At 38.8% G+C, this 21,024-nt stretch overlaps 1 protein-coding gene across 18 annotated transcripts in view; it reads right to left on the bottom strand.

The window, feature by feature from the left end:
* The window catches only part of INPP4A (inositol polyphosphate-4-phosphatase type I A), a 191,489-nt gene that overhangs the window by 69,511 nt on the left and 100,954 nt on the right, over positions 1–21,024 (bottom strand). For all 18 annotated transcript variants that reach the window (XM_039340633.1, XM_039340640.1, XM_039340634.1 and 15 more), the window contains 10 exons: positions 20,310–20,379; positions 19,382–19,579; positions 14,229–14,273; positions 13,441–13,559; positions 13,234–13,350; positions 7,934–8,013; positions 7,514–7,625; positions 5,664–5,754; positions 4,215–4,362; positions 847–977 (listed from right to left, as the gene is read on the bottom strand). In XM_039340633.1, coding sequence (XP_039196567.1) covers positions 847–977; positions 4,215–4,362; positions 5,664–5,754; positions 7,514–7,625; positions 7,934–8,013; positions 13,234–13,350; positions 13,441–13,559; positions 14,229–14,273; positions 19,382–19,487 — 949 coding nt within the window. In that variant the 5' untranslated portion in view covers positions 19,488–19,579; positions 20,310–20,379. The remainder of the gene's footprint in view (positions 1–846; positions 978–4,214; positions 4,363–5,663; positions 5,755–7,513; positions 7,626–7,933; positions 8,014–13,233; positions 13,351–13,440; positions 13,560–14,228; positions 14,274–19,381; positions 19,580–20,309; positions 20,380–21,024) is intronic.

Raw genomic sequence — 21,024 nt, 5'->3', positions numbered from 1 at the left:
TTACGGTATTTTGTCCAACCATTTCTTCTTCAACTGCGCTCCAATACTGGAAGTGGTTTTAATGGGCAAAGCGTGTTTAAAACTGCCAGTAGAATGAAAAGTAGTAGACTTTATTATAATGTTCAGCATCCCTTACTTGTATTCCTCTTTTCTTAAATAAAATTTAAGAAGTCCAATATTGTAAAGATATTCATGTAGCTGTTCCTGCTCTATCTAATTTAGCAGAAAGGTATAGTTGTTTAAAGATTAGAATTCCACGCAAAAACCCAAATAAGAAAATGCAATTTAAAAAAGTAAGACAAATTGTTCATTTTTTAAAAAAATTGTTCATTTATTTGTAAGCTACAAATCCCAGTATAATTCATAGTACTATTTCTGTTTTTCCTCTACCTTAGTGTATATACAGACTCATTTCTGATTTATTTTTGACATAAAGATATCTGCTGTTCTTTTGCTTTTAATGGCATTTCAAAATGTTTTAGTGATTTTTTTTGTAGCAACTAGATCCATTACTATTTTACTTTGTGCTTTTATTGCCTTTTATTCATACTGAATGCATAAACTGCCCTTGTATTTATAGAATTCTTCTTCTATATCCACTTCCAAACTTCCTGGACAAAGAAAGCTAGTTTGTATGGTATGGATAGTAAACAAGATTCCACATTCCCTCCTATACCCATCCTGATGAAACCAAATTATATAAGCAAACAGAAAAGTTACTATGAATGTATGCAATTGTGTCTGTATGAAGAGTACATTTAAACAGCAATCTTCTAATGAAAAGGTGACAATATCCACAGTTGATGATTTCGAAACCTATTATAAAAATAGGTCTGAAGAATCTACCTTTATACTGATGAAGATTTGTCAGGTTGTCCTGATAGGTCAGAATAATTGTTTGGTACTGAGTGACTATTTGCCGACGAAGACTTTCCCAGCAAGGGGACAGCTCTCCCAGTTCTTCAAGTTCACAAATCCTACCAAAACATCCAAAGACAATGAAATACTATTAGATCAGCTGTATACTAAATGAAAAACAATATATCTTCTCACCTTTTAAAACTATCTATTCAAGCCTAACCATGAACTATTTAAACATTTCATTTTAATTAGAATACATTTTGAGCTTTTTTGAAGCATATGTTAAAGAGCCATTATTCTCATAAATATTTTTCATAAATTACTTTGTCCTTACATGGAGAAAGGTCAAATATTAACCACGTTCATATCCTTAACTGTTTAATTATTCCATTTTCCCAGTATTGAGTGAAACTGATGGATATCAAGTGAAATTTCTGACGTTTCCATGCCAATAACAGCTTTAGAACAGAATTTAGTCAAGCAAAATTTTCTAAATGTGGAAATACAATGATGGGAGAAGATGTCTTATTTTCATTTTTTGTATAAGGATGGGGGATTCCCTCTAATATCTGAAAACTGGTTATCTCCATTTGTAAACACTGAATAGCACAAATGCAATAAAACCTTCCGAAGAACTGTCAATATCTCTACCTTCATTAAGGAGATGTAATACATAGCTTTTTTTCTAAATATGTGAAGTAGAATTAGGCCTAAAAGCATTTATAAGATTTTCAAATTATGTTCTCACATTTCCAAACATATGCTCACAAGCCAAATAATGTTTTTATAAATGTGCTTAACTTACAAAGTAGGTAATTTTGTAAGTTTTTTTTTGTAAATGTTGCTTTTTCTGCCAGAGTGTGAATTCCAATGTAAACACAAATAATAGAGGGCATAGATGATAACATATATAGTAACATCACAACTATTTAATAGAAAAAAGGTTATACAAAATGCAGTACATGGTTTCTGCTTGTACTTTTGCTTATTTATTTATCATGTTTATATGGCTGCCATCTCATGTATCTCCTTTGCACCATATTGCAAGAGTCTGGGAAAAAAAGATTTTGATACACATGTCAAATAAAGGTTTGAAAAGCTCAGATAAGGCAGCTTCATATAAAAATGAAAATCAAATGGATTTTTCCCATCCTTTCTATTCTACTAGTATAATAGATTCACTATTAAAGTCTCTATAATTCTTATATCCTAATTACATAGTATTCTGTTCGCTTTTTAAAAAACACTTCTATCAAATGTCTGCAAAGATTCTAAGTCATCCAGGTCATGGTTGTCCCAAAGCTGGTTTTTCAAGAGGCAACTGGACTTTCTTGTTTTTCAGTAAGTAAGTAAGTAAGTAAATGGAGGGCTAATTGTCCTCTACAACAGGGCTTTTCAACTGGTGGTATGCGTACCACCTGTGGTACATTAGCACGTGGCAGGTGGTACGCAGCCCTACCCAACCAAGTGTAGTGGGGGAGGGAACGACCCAGCGCAGCACAGGACTTACTGTGAGAGAGTCCTCCGGAGCAGCAGTGTGGCTGGGGTGAGGCAAAGGCCGCAGGCTCACTTCCGGCTCACCCAGAAGAGAAAGGAGGAGGAGGGGGCAGAGACAGGAGAGACTATAAAAGGAGGCAGTTTGGGTGGGAGAGGGAGAGAGAAAAAAAGAAGCAGCCTTGGGAGGAGGTGGAGTCAGCTGTAGAAGGAGAAAGGAGGAGGGTGGGGAAGAGAGGAGAGGAGATCAAGCAGGCTGGCCATGAGTCGATCTACAACTTCTGTGGCAGCCATCTGTGCTGGCAGCAACAAACAGGCAAGAAACACAGTGGGGGAGGGGTCACCCTTCATGAGGAATGAAAAAAGCAGCATTGGCTGGAAGTGAGCACAGAGAGAGGGAGGGAGATGGCAATAAGAAAGAGGAGACGTTTAATGGCAGATGTAAAGTGCCATTTCAGCTGACCAACAAACTGGGAGAGTGGAAGGATTCTTATGTCTTTTGTGACTTTGAAGTTCTGGGATTTGTGCAATGTGGGCTTTGGGTTCTTAAGGAGTGTTTGTCAATTTCTACTTGGCTGATGGCTGATGTTTCATGTTAGATTCTATTGCTCTGCTATTGTTAGCTGTACGTTTTGCTGCAAGAGATTTTGAAGTAGTTTTCTCCTGAATGGATTTTGCCTGTAGCATTCCTTTACTTATGAATGGAGCCTTTTGGGGAGGCTGCCTTAGCCGGCAGCCAGTACTTACTATATTTTTTTTCTTCCTTATGTGCTGGCTGCCAGCTCCTTAACTTTTCTTTCTAGACAGTAGCTAATTCTTAAAGGGGAATGCACTTTTTAAAGCTAGTTCACTCAGCGGCTTGTCTTTTCTGTCTCTGGAGGCTTTTCCTTGTTTGATAAATATATGGAAGAGGGAAAATATGGGGGGGGGGATGTTTCAGATTCTTCCTTCAAAAGGAGATGGGAATGAGAAAGAGAGAGGTAGGGAAGGAGGGAGGGAGGGAGGGAGGGAGGGAGGGAGGGAAGGAAGTCCTGCTTTAGCACTTGGCCACCAGCAGCCCTGCCATTGACTTTGCTTGACAAAAGGTTGCAAAAGGGGATCACACGACCCTGGGGCACTGTGACCATCATAAATATGAATCAGTTGCCAAGCATCCAAATATAAATCACATGATCCTGGTGAGATTTAATCCAGTCTTGTTTTTCCCATCCACATCCTCACCGACCTCAAGTACCAGTTTTACAACATCTTTGGCTCAGCTTGATGGGTAATATAAAACTGGGTATCAGCTCCATACTGATGACCTGAATCATAACTTTGATCTCTGAATCATAACATGATTTCTCCAGTCAGTCTCATGTATATATTAATTAACGTGGAGAAATAAGAACACTAAAATTCTCAACATTTCAGTTTGCAAGGGCTCAAAAAGTGATTCCCATGACTATGGATTGTTAGTCACCACTGAGGTAGGAATAAAACAATCACAGAATGGTGCCCCCAGTTTACAACTCTGAAAACAATCCAAAGGATACCAAGGTCAATGGTATCAATGGTATTAAACACCATTAAAAGATCCAATACTATTCCCAACAAGGTTCCGTCAAATGTCATAAACCAGAGCTATCATTGCCTTTTCTATCCTGTAACACTATAGAATAAACAAGTGTTGTGCTACATTATTTTCCAGCCCACCAATTGCTTACAGGCATGGTTAAATATTTATAGACACAATCAGGAAAAGAAATAAAAGGTGTCAGCTAATCACTGTAGGCATTGTACAAAGCTGAATTGTTTGCCTTAATATTGTATTTACTCATTAGCACCAACAGTTAAAACTTTATTGCAATGATTTGTACCTTGCAGCATCTTCCTCTAGCAGCAATTTCACAAATTGCCTGGGAATGTGTAAAGAGAGCATACTCTCTCCCATTTGCTCCAAAATCCTCAGATGGTTGCCATCAGTGGTAGGAAAACGATACATCCGACAAATGGCACCTCCAAACACTAAAATATTAAAACACTTAAGTAAGTACTTCATTGCGATTAGGCCATGCAAACTCCATTCCCCTAACACATTAATTTAACAAACTGTTTAGAGAGGCCAGAAACCCTATTAACTTTGAAATGCTAAAACCTGCTTAGCACTTCCAAGCATATTAAAAACACAGCTAATAAGGTACATTCCTATCAACAAAAAGCAGAAAGGGAAAGTTGAGTTTTGATACAATATGCACACAAGTTGATATTGAAAAGATTGTTAAGTACTGTATGACCATACAAAGGAATATTTAGACTGCGATATTTAGGTCTTCCCAGTTTTTCAGTTAGCATAATGCATTTAGTGATGAGACAAAAGGTAGACTTATGAGCACTCATTGTTTGAAGAACAGTTCTATTCACTCTGCCATCCATGCACCAGCCTTTGATACCAGAGGCCCAGTATGTTTCAAGTTAAAAGGAAGACATAACAGAAAGTAAGCAGGAACAACAACTAAAATCAACAACTAAAATCAACACAGACTCATGTGCATTCACAATAAGTAAATGCCTTTTTAATTACATAATATTTAAGACAGAAACATCGGTGATGCTAAGCTTTAAGCATATTAGAGGCTTCTGATCAGTTTCCTTCAGCTTGCAGCTTCTTTTGCACCCTCATGGCCTCCTAAAGATGAGGGCACTTCTTAGATTCAAAATAGCACAAAGCTTGCAGCCAACCGAAAAAACCCAGAGATCTCTTATGCATAGACAGATGTACTGTAGATCAATGAGTACTTTCATCTGGATTGCAATCTAGGCCAACAACTTCTGGTGAAATAAACTCTGCTGTCTCCCTCCCCTCCCACCTTTTAATCTAAGAGATTTCAGTTAAATTCTGGAAAAATATTATTACTTAGAATAGAAGTCTGCATGCAAACAATGATTTTAATCATTTCTGCATGTAGATGAACTGAATGATCATAATGCAGACATAGACATATCCAAATGCTTTTATATAGTTAAATTTGTGGTGTAGCACACCTTTAAAGATTTGAAAATCATAAAAATAATGCAGCTTGGAGCTTTTCCTCTTCAGTATTTATTCACTCCGTTCCACCAAGTCAGCTATGATCAATCCCCCTAACATTGATGATGTTAATATTCACTGATTCTCTTCTCTCCACAAAGCCAAATGGCAGAATCCTTTGTCTGGTCAATCTGAGTACATAAACACTGACATAATATATGGAAGAACAGGCATGAGGATGAACTGGAAAAAGCTAAATTAAGATAAAGAATACTCATCCATTCAAGAAGCTATTTACCAGATTTTAATAGTGCATCTTTTCGTAAGGAAGCATATTTGGATCGGATTCCTAAGGACTCTGTCAAACTTTCATCAACTGGTAGCACAGTCTGAAAAAAAAGCAAACAGAAAAATACATGAATTATGAATACAGTGTAATCAAGCATCATCATTTATAAGAGCTCTGGTTAGTGGTTAGAATGCAGTACTGCAGGCTATTTCTGTTGACTGCCAGCAGTTTGGCAGTTCGAGTCCCACCGGCTCAGGGTTGACTCAGCCTTCCATCCTTCCAAGATTGGTAAAATGAGGACCCAGATTGTTGGGGGCAACATGCTGATTCTGTAAACTGCTTAGAGAGGGCTGTAAACTACTGTGAAGTGGTATATAAGTCTAAGTGCTATTACTATAAGTGCTATTGCTATATTTAAGCCAGATTCTCAAACTTAAGATGCAACCTAGTGTAGCGGAAAGAGGAGCTGGGGCAGGGTCGGCGTTGGCTCTGCTGGAGCTCTGCCAATTCAGCATGGAGGTCTGGAGCTCCAGTGGCCTCCGCTGTGGCTGGCAACGAGATGCCGCCCGGAAGCAAAAGGGAAGAGGCGGGGAGAAGAGGGGGAGGGATTAAAAAGGAAGAGGAGGTTGGCTGGGGGATCGAGATTTTTCGGTGGGGCAAGCCAGACGGAGGGAGAATGAGGGAGGAGGTTGGCTGGGTTGATTTTATTCTTTTTCAGTGGGGCAAGCTGGATGGAGGGAGACCGAGGTAGGAGGTTGATGGAGTTTTTTTTCTTTTTGGGTTGGGCAAGCTGGACAGAGGGAGAGTGAGGGAGGAGGTTGGCTGGGTTTTTTTTATTCTTTTTGGTGGGGCAAGCCGGACGGAGAGGAAAGAGAAAAGAGAAAGGTTTCTGTGGGGCAAGCCTGACAGAGAGGGGGGAATAGAGAAGAAGAGGTTTCAGTGGGGAAAGGCCAGAAAGAGAAGAGGAGATAGAATAAGGGAAGTTCCTATGAGCTGCTGAGAGAGATTGACCATCATCACCTCATGTGAGCTGCCTGCAAGAGACTGACCACCATTATCTCACATGAGCTGCTGCTGCCAGAGATGTGAGCTGCCTATTGACAGAGACTGACCATCATCTCACATGAGCTGCCTACTGAGAGACTGACCACCATCAACTCACGTGAACTGTCTGTGAGAGACTGATCACCACTATCTCACATGAGCTGCTGCTGACAGAGACTGACCATCATCAGCTCATGTAAGCTGCTTGCTGAGAGAGACTGACCGCCATCACCTCACGTGAGCTGCCTGCTGAGAGACTGATCATCATCACCTTACGTGAGTTGCTGCCGACAGAGACTGAGTACCACCGCACCATGTGTCTCTGTCAAGCAGAGGTGCCGAAGTAAGGGACCCTGTGAACCGGCAGCCAGACCAAGAAGGCCAGGAGAACCCGGACTTCAGCAGTCCTTTCAGGGGTGGCACTACACTAGAAATTCAGAAACTTGACAAATAGATTCCTATCACCAGTGTTGCAAATTGCCCTGCCTAAGTTTCCTCAGTTTCTAAGATATATTGTATTTGCCTGAAAGGAAAACAATTAAAAAAAATCACCAATAATTTACATCTAACATGAAAAAGTTGTCTTAGATTTATTGAAAACACAATAAGGAAAGCAAGTACGGTAAGCTTTTTTCCTCATTTTCACTTTTGGAATTGAGATGGTAGCCTTACACAAGTTTCTTCCATTAAGATACATAACACAGTATTTTTATCCAACAAAAGGCTGAACTGCTTTAGGAGAAAAAATTGACTCTGAGAACGGGGTGGGAAGAATAAGAAGAGTTAGATATATGGTAGAAAGACAGCCAACTCACCCTTCCATTAATAGTGTCAGGAGACCTGGTCACAGGAGGCCTTTCATCTGTGTTTTCTTCCATCTGCCATCCTATGGCTGTAATGTTCCCGACACGGTCGTTTTCAGCAGATCTACAATGTACAAATTACTTGGGATAAATCAATCAGGCTCCATAAGACACAAAGTGCCCCTCTCATTAACAGAGATACAATTGTGGAAAATGGTAAAACTGGATTTGCTCTGGGCCTCAAAATTCTGTTGTTTATAAAAATGCCATTTCTTGAATGCAATTTTATTCTTGGTTAAAACAAGTCTAATCCAAAATTTCAGATTCATAATTCTGTCAGTGGTAAAGCATATTAAAAAGAATATTTAATAGCCTGGCTTTCTTCAATTAGCATACAGATTGTTTTCATATGAAATAAGACGAAATACTAACCTCAGTGTTAAGTGCAGCCTGTGACATTTCTCCTTAAGTAGATCCTGTACAGTGAATATCACAGAACCCAATAAATACATCTGAAGAAAAAAAAAACATTTCAGTAATAAATTATTACCATTTTTAATTTTAGTTTTGAAAGGCTATTTCCTTGGCTTTGATATTTCATGTAAAACTGTCAATAATTTGATGGAGGAATCCCTTTCTCTCTCAGTTCTCCCTCAATTCAGAAATCATACCAAACCATAGAACCTGATAATCATAATTTAGAATTTAAATGATGAGTGGAGGGTCCAAGCATATAATATACCTAATAGGTATATATTGTTGTATGTAATAGGTATCTATACCAAATAATACCTAATAGGCTTTCATTTTTCATTTTTATAATCAATGCATGACTCCATAATTCAGCTACTTCTTGATTATGTGTTGCTAACCAATGCAAATTATATCAACTCACATTTAAAACGGCTTGTTTTTGACCACCTCTGTATTAAGATTATACATGTATAAACAATGTAAACACACACACATACACACACACACACACACATATATACGTTTTCTGAGGTTTTCGCGGGTGTTTGTATGTAGGTCTTTGGTTATTCGGGTTTTCTCCCGCGTAAAATTGGAAGTGTCTTGGCGACGTTTTGACGAAGTCCCATTCGTCATCTTCAGGCTGGTGTTTTCAGCTTTGTGCTTCGAGCAGCAATGTGTGGTCTTAGCTATTTCTTCCTTCAACCCCCCAGCCAATCAGAGCACAGCCAACTCCCCAGCCAATCAGAGCACAGCCAAGCCCCTAACCCAGTGTTTCTCAACCTTGACAATTTTAAGGTATGTGGACTTCAACTCCCAGAATTCCACAGCCAGCAATGCTGGCTGTGGAATTCTGGGAGTTGAAGACCACATGCCTTAAAATTGTCAAAGTTGAGAAACACTGCCCTAACCAATCAGAACACACCTCCACCCAATCAGAACACAGCCAAGCTTCCACCCAATCAGTTCATACCCCCACTGGCAGTTAAAAGGAAGAAACAGCTAAGACCACACATTGCTGCTCGAAGCACGAAGCTGAAAACACCAGCCTGAAGATGACGAATGGGACTTCGTCGAAAACGTCGCCAAGACACTTCCAATTTGACGCGGGAGAAAACCCGAATAACCAAAGACCTACATATATATATATATATATATATATATATATATATATATATATATATATATATATATATATATATATACATACATACATACATACACATACACACACATACATACATACATACATATTTTTTCTGAGGTTTTCGCGGGTGTTTATATGTAGGTCTTTGGTTATTCGGGTTTTCTCCCGCGTCAAATTGGAAGTGTCTTGGCGACGTTTCGACGAAGTCTCATTCGTCATCTTCAGGCTGGTGTTTTCGGCTTCGTGCTTGGCTTCTGGATGGTGATTGCATTTCGTCTGAGGGATGGGTTTGGGCTTGGGTTTGGGTCTGGTGAGGGTGAATGGTAGTGGAGTACTGTGTTGTTCTGGGTCCGGTGTCAGTTTTCGTGGCTAGGACTCATTTGATGATTAGGGCTAGTTTCAAGATGTCTGGTAGGCGGGAGGTATCGTCACGTTTATTCATGTTGTGGGGGTGTTTTTCTATTTTGATGGCTTCCATAATTATTCTCTTGTTGTGGTGTTCAGTTTTGGAGATTAGTTTGGTTCCTTCAAAATCAATTTCATGTCCTGTGGCTTTAAGGTGCTGGAAGAGGGAGGAAGTTTTTTCTTCTTTTCTACTGCGTTCTTGTGTTCTGTGATGCATGCATTTATTCTCCTATTAGTTTGTCCAATGTATGTGGATGGGCAGATTTTGCATGGTATTTCATAGACTTCTTGGTTTTCTAGCTGGATAATGTCTTTGGGGTTTCTTAAGATGTTAGCTATTTTTTGGTCGGTGCCGAAGGCTGTCTTGATATTGTGTTTATGGAGAATGTTGGTGATTTTATCTGTGGTGCCTTTGATGTAGGGGAGGAGGGCGATGTCGTTGTACTGTTCTATGTCTCGGTTCTTGGGGGGTGTTTCCCTTTGGATTAGGTTGGTAATAGTATTTCTTTGGAATCCGTTGGAGATTAATACATTTGTGAGAGAGTGTAATTCAGTTTTCAGGTGGTCTTTGTTGGCTAGGCACTTGGTTCTGGATATGAGGGTTGCTGTATCACCACCCTGCACAAATCAACTCCGTAGCCAAGAACCAAATGCCTAGCTGACAAAGACCACCTGAAAACTGAATTGCCAAGGTATGCAATTTTACCTGCATACCTATACCCGTGAAAATCTACGAAAACATATATATAAAAGAATACTAAAAATAGAAGCATGATTCCTGGGTGTGTGCATATTGTGAATAAAATTTGATCACCAGGAAAAGTTAAAACGTTAAAAGTTTTAATATAAAACAAAAGTTTTAAGTATAAAACGTTAAAAGTTTTTTTTAAAAAAGTTCACTGCGGAGGAAGAACACCAGGGTAAAGTGGCTTTCCTAGACGTTTTAATTCACCGCTGACCTGATGGCACCCTGGGAACCAGAGTTTACCGCAAACCCACACACACTGATAGGATTCTGCACTATCATAGTAATCACTCAGTGGCCCACAAAGTTAGCTGCATTAGAACTCTTTTTAAGAGGGTTGACTCCCACTGCAATACGGCCAGAGCCAAGGTGGAAGAGAAGAAATATCTCTTTCACATTTGTAGGCTGAATGGGTATCCAGCCAGGTTTATTAAGCGCCATGGTGTACTCTATAGACTCCCTAATACTCAGCAGATGGGGGCACCAGCATCCCTGATGACACGTGTTACCCTGCCCTATGTCAGCAATGTCTCAGAGGCTACGGCCAGATTATTGGCACCCCACAACGTGAGGGTGGCACATAACCTGGCCGTACATTGCGCTCATGTGTCATGAGGCCTAAAGACCCACTCCCCACAGCAGAGAAATTGGGGGTTGTGTACAAAATCAACTGTAAGGACTGCCCCTCTAACTACGTGGGTGAGACCTCTAAGAGGGTGAAAACAAGGGTCCAGGAGCATAAGTTGGCCATAAGAAGAGGAGAGCAATACTCCCAGATCCTAACGCACATGATGGACTTTGGGCATAAATGATTTTGAGGGTGTGGTTGTGGTTGCCAGCGACGTTACAAAGAGCGGCAGGTTGCTTAAAGAAGCATGGCTTTCACAAGAGGAATCGATCAATCGACACATAGACTTGCGCCCTGCACACTTTACATTAAGAGCATGGGAAGCCCGCACCCATTCACTTCACTACCAGCAACCCAATAATGATAACTTCACTCCGTTATCGGGAAGGACTAATACCCAGGCAAACAACAGTCGACGACCTGAGACCCCCTGGGGTGTCACAATGGAAATGCGATTGTCATGGAAAGAAATACCCGCCGGTTCCAAGGATTCAATTTCCGACGCATCAGGAATCTTCCCCGTCCCCCCCCCAGGAACCCTCGTGACGACCAGCCTGCATATCAGTCGATCGGAGATGCACTTGCCTCCGTGGAGTGAAATGAGAGCCCGGAGTGACAGTTTAACCACACCCCCCACAGACATACAAGGGGAGAGCTACCGTAAATCTTCTATTGAAGGAGTGATTACACGATCTCAGAAGGCAACACAATTAGCCGGGGTGAATGGTGGCGTATTTACAGCACCAGGATCCACATTGCACTCCACATCGCACCCCACTTGGGGGAGGAGCGAGAAGAGCCAATTCACTAAAGTATACAAGCAACCATCTCTGGGGATTTTAACTACCTCGATGATCAGTCAACAGAATTTACAGTCCAGCCCCCGCAATGAGTTGGCAAAAAAGGGGAGAACAACTGTTACGGAGTGTAACGAGACTGGAAAGGCTGGGAAAATGGTGCGTGGGGGAGAGCCATGCAGTGAGAGCACATGCAGAATATCTAGAGTGAGGCTCCGTAGTAACAAACATCACGATGTTAAGGATAGACACCAGGATAGTGTAGAGGGGTGAGGGCTCTGAACTCATGGAAAATCCCAAGGAAGAGAGAAGGGGGAAACGACTTGGTGGTGGGGATGACATCTCAAGTTGGAATAAGATTGAGGATCCTCCTAGACCACGGATATGGATGAGTGGAGAGTCGGAAGCTTGTTTTAACTTTGATGAGGGACGCTTGATACAAGTAGATGAGTCACTCAATTATGCAGCAATCACAACTAATGCTATGATTGGCCAACCTGGGCCCATTACGCGGTCCAGAAGCTGAGCGCAGGTGTTAACTCACATATAAATGTTTACTCCCATTGATTTATGTACGCCCTGATGAAGTTGGCAGGAGCCAACGAAAGCTAGGTTGCTAATTTTTTAAAACTTTTAACGTTTTATACTTAAAACTTTTGTTTTACATTAAAACTTTTAACGTTTTAACTTTTCCTGGTGATCAAATTTTATTCACTATACACACACACACACACAAACACACATATATGTGTGTGTGTGTGTGTGTGTGTGTGTGTGTGTGTATATATATATATATATATATATATATATATATATATATATGTTATGTAAATTTATGCACATACTCCCTTGTCATTTAGCCCTTTGCTCTGATGATGTTAACAGGTTGTTAACGAAAGCTTAGCAATTAAAAAAGCTTTTTGCTTTTTTATACACTCACACACTCACACACACATGAGAGAGAAAGAAAGAGGGAGAACATTTATGAAAATGAGAAGAGGAAAGAACCATGAAAAGTCCATTACAATTCTGTTTCTGAAGTCAGATCCAAAGATTCCCTTCCTTCCTGTCACAGCAAGGAAATCTTTAGTTCCACCTTTAAAAAAGCCCACCAACTACCATATGTACTGTATTTAATTATACAGCATACTACCATTCTTTTTTTACTCAATAATGGTAATAAGCAGGGGCATTTAAGATTCATTAGCAAATTAAGGTTGGAGATATCCTTTCCCACCTGCTAACCCCAAAGAAAATGCCATCCTAGCATTAGAATTAAGAAGAAGCATCCCCGACAATGCAGCTGGGGTGATTTTCATTTAATTAAAATGTATGGTTCTTGAGGAAATTTGTATGTATTTTTGAACAAAGGAAGGTAATATATTTAATATAATCTTCAAAACCAGGCTCGGACTATTGTGTTTATAATAGCTAGTAACTATAATAATGCCAGTCTTTAAAGAACCTCCAGGGCCTCCAGAATCAAAAGCATGCAAGTTCTGGTTCAGATGTACAGCAAGAAGACATTTTTAAACTTACAGTTCCCTGAGATCTATCTTTTACATCATATATAGAAAGTTTAATTTGTGTCATCTGATTAATAAGAGAATCTTGAAAAAAGGCAATGCTGCTTAGAAAGATGGGGTTGTTTGTGCCCTGTAATGGAAACAACAAAAAAATTAGTAAAGTTAAATTGATACCAGCTGAATTTAATCAGGTTATTGACAGCAAAATAGTATAACCTACCTCAATAATTTCTGTTTGAGCATGCTTTGTCCAAAATGCCTGAGGTGGTGTAGTTACACTCACTGCTACAAAACAATTTGGCTTCCTATCTAGTGATGGAGTTAGCAGTTCACTGCAAGCTGTGGAAAATCAATAGCATTGTTTGTACACACTGAAGGAACTAAATTTCACAAATATAAGAAGTGAAAATTTTCACTTGTTAAAGACAAAACAATGACTGAACCAATCATAACTGATCATAATTGCTGTTATTGCTATACATGTTATACCACACAACACTAGGCTTTTGCCTGAAATAAAGAACAAGTGAAAAGGAGAGAGAGAAAAATAGAAGATACTGAGTATGAAATAAATAGTGTGAAAAATGCTATTACAATTAAACTTTAATTATAACTTAGAGTTGGGTAATTTTCAAGGATTAATTAGAAAAAGAGAATTGGTGCTGGCTGTATGTTCAGATGCCGTATTTCACACAAAGGTGTAAAAAGGAAGACTGATCAAAAATGGTATGTGCAGAAACAGATTATTAGCATAACAAGCTACCCAGTTTGTGTTAATTTTGATACATTTATGACATAGTTTACACTGCTCTTGCTAGGTTATTTAATGTTTTAATTTAACTGGCTGTTTTCCTAGTAATTAATCCAAAATGATAAATCACAAAGTTCTAAGGAAGATATCATAGGATCTTATAAAACGTGGTTTGCTATACATAACTATTAAACCTGTACATAAACTAATTCTGATATAAGCAACAAGTATAAAAGTAGTATTTTAAAATTACTTACCTAAACTAAATTCTAAGATTGGCTCATCTGGATCTTGGATGTTTCCTGTAAAGCACAAATGTAAGCAAAATTGTATGTTGTTCTTGGGCAACCCAAATTCTTATTAGCCCTTATGTTTTTTCAGAAAGACTCAAAATACCAATAGAAGTAAAAGGAATAAAATAAATTGATCATGATTCATAATTCATGGAATTAGTTTCTGGAGTCACTTTCAGGTTATCTTTGTTACTATACAGTATCCTTTTAAATATCCATCAACTATCTCTACTACATTGTATTTGCCATATATTTCAGAATCAGAATAGAGCTGGAAGGGACGTTGGAGGTCTTCTAGTCCAGCCCCCTGCTCAAGCAAGAGACCCTATACCTTTTCAGACAAGTGGCTTCCAGTCTCTTCTTAAAAACCTCCAGTGATGAAGCACCCACAACGTCTGAAGGCAAGCTGTTCCACTGGTTAATTGTCCTCACTGTTAGGAAGTTTCTCCTTAATTCCAAGTTGCTTCTCTCCTTGATTAGTTTCTATCCACTGTTTCTTGTCTTGCCTTCTAGTGCTTTGGAAAATAAATTTGACCCCCTCCTCCTTGTGGCAGCCTCTCAAATACTGGAATACTGCTATCAGTATCAATGCCAACCAGAAACAATAAGCCTAGGCTCATAGCTAAACTCAAGCAACTACATCGTGCCAAAGAGGAAGCCTACAGGAAAAAAGATAAAATGCTGTACAATCAGGCCAGAAATGTATTAACAAGGGAGATCAGAGCAGCAAAAGAAGCTACTCTGAAAAGCTAAGGAATCAGTTCTCAACAAATGAACCAGCAAATATGTGGAAAACTCACAAAAATATCACTGATTACAGCAAACCTCCATGCTGAAGGAAATCGACAACTGGCAGACGACCTGAATGTGTTTTACTGTAGGTTTGAGAGGAAACCACTGTCACCTATCTCCACTATTCTCATCCAGATACACCAACAACAGCCGTACCTCTTACAACTGACCCCATCCCCTTGGGTCTCCCACCTCTGGTGATAACAGAAAATGATGTGCAAGGTCTATTTCACAGACAAAATCTTGGAAAAGCACCAGGCCCAGATAAGATAACTCCTTCTTGCTTGAAAGCTTGTTCTGACCAATTGGCCATCATCTTCACCCGCATCTTTAATGAATCACTAGAAATATGCTATATTCCTTCTTGCTTCAAATGCTCTACTATCATCCCAGTGCTAAAGAAACCCCTCCATCAAAGAACTGAATGATTACAGACCGGTTGCTCTGACATCCGTAGTTATGAAAACCTTTGAAAGATTAGTGCTGGCCCACCTGAAAACCATCACAGACCCACTGTTAGACCCCTTGTAATTTGCCTAGCGAGCAAATAGATCGGCAGATAATGCTGTTAATATGGCTCTGCACTACATCTTACACCATCTTGAATCCCCAAAGACCTATGCAAGGGTCCTTTTTGTAGACTTCAGCTCGGCATTTAATACCATCATTCCAGATATTCTTCTCACTAAACTAAATCAGCTAGCCATTCCTGACCACACCTGTAAGTGGATCATAAGCTTTTTAACAGATAGGAAGCAGCCAAGTGAAGCTAGCAAAATCACATCAGATACCTGTACAATTAGCAAATGGGCTCCCCAGGGCTGTGTGCTCTCTCCACTTCTCTTCTATATACCAATGACTGCATCTCAAAAGATCCCTCTGTTAAAGTACTGAAGTTTGCAGATGATACAACAGTGATTGGCCTCATTTGAGACGACAAATCAGTATACAAACAGGAGGTTGAACAACTAGCCTTGTGGTGCAGCCAGAACAATCTTGAACTAAACACACTCAAAATTGTAGAAATGATAGTAGATTTTAGGAGAAACCCTATTATTCTAACACCTCTTACAATACTAGATAACACAGTATCAATAGTAGAGACCTTCAAGTTTCTAGGTTCTATAATATCTCAAGATTTAAAATGGACACCTAACATCAAAAATATCATTGAAAAAGCATAACAAAGAATGTTCTTCCTGCTCCAACTCAGAAAGCTCAGTCTGCCCAAAGAGCTGCTGATAAGTTCTACAAGGAATTATTGACTCTATCAATTGCACCTCTATAACTCTGGTTTAGAACTGGAACCAAACAAGACAGACACAGACTTCAATGAATAGTTAGAACTGCAGAAAAAACAATTGCTACCAGCCTGCCTTCCACTGAGGACCTGTATACTGCACAAGCAAGAAAGACAGCTGTGAAAATATCTACAGATCCCTCACAACCTAGACATAAACTATTTTAACTTCTTCCCTCAAGACGACGCTATAGGGCAATGGACACAAGAACAACTAGACGTAAGGACAGTTTTTCCCCCCATGCCATCACTCTGCTTAACAACTAATTCCTACAACACTGTCAAACTACCTAGTAAAGCTGTATTACTATGATACTCCTCATCTTTCCTATTACCTATCCTCAGGGCTTTTTTTCTCATAGAACGCCCAGAACAGAGTTCCGGCACCTTTTTTGGATGGTACCTGGTAGGGTAGGCAAGGCGGGTTGTATGACATGTGTGAGTTCCAGCACTTTTTTTTTTTAAAGAAAAAAAGCACTGCCTATTCTTATCTTCTTATGACTACAACTTTGTTGCTTGTATCTTACAATTTATATTGTTTTTTAGTATCCTAATATGATTTATGTTGTTTGCCTAGCTGGTACTCTATAATTATCACTAAGTGTTGCATCTTATGATTTATGATGAAGTGTTGTATTTTACGATTTATGATGAATGTATTTTCATGTTGTTTATAATCATAATTATCACTATTACTTGTATGTACACTGAGAGCTTATGCATCGGAGACAAATTCCTTGTGTGTCCAACCACACTTGGCTAATAAAGAACTCTATTCTATTCTATCATATCCCCTCTAGTCCTTCTTTTCTCTAGACTGACCATACCCAAATTCTGCAACTGTTCTTCATACGTTTTAATCTCCAGGTCTTTAATCATCTTCGTTGCTCTTCTTTGCACTTTTTCCAAGGTCTCAACATCTTTTTGTAATGTGATGACCAAAACTGGATGCAGTATTCAGGTGTGGCCTTACTAAGCCTTTACAAAGCTGTACTAATACTTCAGGTGATTTTTATTCTATGCCTCTGTTTATACAACCAAGGATTGTATTAGCTTTTTTGGCTGCTACCACACACTACTGGCTCATATTTAGGACTCCAAGGTCCCTCTCACAGTTATTGTTTTTGAGCCAGGTTTCGCCTAATCTGTACTTGTACCTTTGGTTTTTCCTGCCCAGGTGTAAAACCTTGCTTTTCTCCACATTAAATTTCATTTGTTGGATAGGGCCCATTGTTCAAGTCTGTCAAGATCTTTTTGGATCCTGAGCTTGTCTTCTGGGGTGTTGGCTATTCCTGCCAGCTTAGTGTCATCTGTCATTTGGGAAACAGAAGGCAAAACCATAAATTCATCATAACTCTATCTCTGCTCTTAATATTCTGAAATTTTGCAGGTTACATGTCTAGAAATACGTGCCATTTTCATAAAAATTAAAAAAAAATAAACCACACAATGGTAAGGAGAAACAAACTTACTTTTTCATGACCTTTCAATTTTTTTATATTATCATTGAAAAAAAGACCTGACTATAAGACTTGCATTTTAAAATATTAAAGCAAAATAAAAATAAATTATTCATTTAACTCAATTTTGGGAGGGAGGGGCTGATGTTTTTATTTGCTCTGCAATAACAAAATGGGAGAAATAACATAGAATATAGAATAAGAGTTGATAGGAACCTTGGAGGTCTTCTAGATCAACCCCCTTCTCAGGCAGAAAACCCTATACCAAATGGTTGCCCAATTCTATTCTTAAAAACTTCCAGTATTGGAGCATTCACAGCTTCTGGAGGCAGGTTGTTCCACTGATTGTTTTAACTATCAGGAAATTTCTCCTTAGTTCTAGGTTGTTTCTCTTCTTGATTAGTTTCCATCCATTGCTTCTTGTCCTGCCTTCAGGTGCTTTGGAGAATAGCTTGACTCCCTCTTCTTTGTGGCCGTCCCTCAAATACTGAAACACTGCTATAATGACACCCACGCCCTTTTCATTGAACTAGACATACCCAATTCCAGCAACTGTTCTTTATATGTTTTAGCCTCCAGTTCTCTAATCATCTTTGTTGCTCTTCTTTGCATTCTTTTTAGACTTTCAACATCTTTTTTACATTGTGGTGACAAAAACTGGATGCAGTATTCCAAGTGTGGCTTTACTAAGGCATTATAAAGTGGTATTAACATTTCATGTGATCTTGATTCTATCCCTCTATTAATACAGCCTAGGACTGTGTTGGCCTTTGGCAGCTACAGCACACTGCTGGCTCATAGTTAAATAATTGTCCACTAAGACTCCAAGATCCCTCTCACAATTACTACTATTGAGCCAGGTATCAACTACTATACATATGGATTGGTTTTTCTTGCCTAAATGTAGAACCTTACTTTTTTCACCATTGAATTTCATTGTCAACTTCAGAAACGAACCTGGCAGAAGCCATTTTCTTTTGTTCATAATTGCCATACAAATGGGGGCGAGGGGGAATGAGGCTGGATGTATTGCCAGAAACAACACAGAGCGATCCCATGGGAACGAAGGTCATTTCCACAGGAAGGAAGAAGAAAGAGGAAGAAGGATGGAATGATAAGGAGCTTGCTGATTGCCCCAATTGGACAGTGTGATTTATGACATTTGGAAGGAAGGTAATTGTTACAATTAATTACACTGAATGTAAGAAATATTTAGAGTTGGTTTCACTTTTGAACGTGCCAATATAATATATCCAATACACACATTCTTTGAAGAAACTTCAAGCCTCAGAGTTCTGTTTTGTTTGGGATCGTTAGTTGGAACCCTGACATTCATTTTGTTAGACAGGGCCCAATGTTCAAGTCTCTTAAGATCACTCTGTATCTTAAGCCTATCTTCTAGAATGCTGGCTATTCCAGCCAGTTTGGTGTGGTCTGCATATCTGATGAGTTCCCCTTATATCCTCTCATCTAAATCATTGATGAAGATATTGAAGAGTATTGGCCCTAAGAAAGAGTCTTAATAATTAATACTGGAAAAGCAGAGGTGGGGAACAGATAATCACCTGTCAAAGATAAACCTGACAAATCAGAGGCAACATCAACAGTGGAGGCCCGCTGCACAACACGGGATTTTGAACTATGTCGAGGGCTGAGATCTTTCGCTGACATGTTGTCATGAGGAAGCCACTTCTTTAAACTGCTTGAAGCATTCAAAGGGAACAGGGATTTGGTCTTTTTGCAGCCCTTATGATGTTAGCGTGCTAAAATTAAAAAAAGAAAAGGCCAGTTGAAATTTGATTTCACACAACAATCATTTTACTGCTCATTTTATCAGTCAATGAATTAAATAATTAAAGATAACATTAACGCTTTATTGGTGATGTTAACAGTACACAATTAGTAGATATTTTTAAGTCAATAAAGAAAGCAAACATGACAAATAAAACATGAACCTCAAAGTTGCTATATCACAAACATAAATACCTTAGTTATATATTAAGCCAACTGATCTCGCTCTGTGACAGGAATCCAAAATAACTTAAAATTGATCTGTTTTTGCAACTAAAGGTAAAACTAACCAGTCTGAATTTAGGTGCCATGACAAACTGAGACTAATCTAAAATGAAAGTGATCACAGGAGGTGAAAAGGGAAACACACAAAATTATCTTGCTTTCCCAATCATAAGTTGCATTTTATTTTGATGCCAGAACTAAGCTGATTCAAAATTGTATGTAATATCTCCATGACTTTGCTTTTAATCTATGAGTCTGTGACAGCTGGAGGAATAACACTTGCAGTAAGATTTCAACTCAAAATGTTAAAGCAAGCAAACAAAATCCTCCACAACAACTGGAGTTCTGAATATTAACGCCTATCAAGATTATGTGATTTGATATGGTTCATAAATAAAATTTTCCAGAGTTTCAGAACATGTTGTTTCTTATAGTATATGCGGCTTTGTACACCATATTTATGTATGTCATACTTACAGGAGGGCTATTATCCTCTTCGATGACAGCATAGTATTGCATTTGTTTAAAGGCCAATTTATTTTCCCATCTGAAAAAAAGTCCATATTTAGTTATTCGATAAAGCATGCAAAGTGGATATTGATTTTAAAATCCACGTTTCTCTTTGACCTTTTAAAAGTCTTAGCCTCTTCTACTGGCATGTTAACTATTGCAGGTGTTTCAGTTTCAGATGGATGTGATCAGCAGTCTTGTGTTTAGAATTTACCAACTTTACTCTAAATGTATTTTAGGACTGAAAGAAAGCAACTAACTACATTATGCAAGTTATGAACTGAAGTTTATGGAAATCATATCCTAACTGAATTAGTTTAAGAGAAAAATATTAATTTTAAAAAAGCAATTGGCATAATTTCAATTATATAGTTTTTAGATTGTTGTCAGCTGTAGCCAAAAATTTAAAAGCTGTAATATTCTGAAAATTCTGAAAAACTTTTTTAAAATTTCCACATGCAATTTTATTGATATTATGGATCTTCACTATAAATGAGAACAATGAGGGAATATGCCAACATAAATTAAGTTCTTTATGCAGACATTCCTTTCAGCCCTCCCGCCCACTTCACTTGGCACTACATTATTACAATTATGTGACAACCTGCATTTAGGAAACCCAAATCTGGCCCATTTCAAAGTCTGGATATTATCTATAAAGCTTTATATGTTGTTGCACTAG

This window comes from Crotalus tigris, unplaced genomic scaffold, assembly GCF_016545835.1.
Source record: "Crotalus tigris isolate CLP2741 ecotype Arizona unplaced genomic scaffold, ASM1654583v1 scf7180000017753.6788120, whole genome shotgun sequence".
NCBI lineage: Eukaryota > Metazoa > Chordata > Lepidosauria > Squamata > Viperidae > Crotalus > Crotalus tigris.
This window is presented reverse-complemented; position numbering and strand designations above follow the sequence as displayed.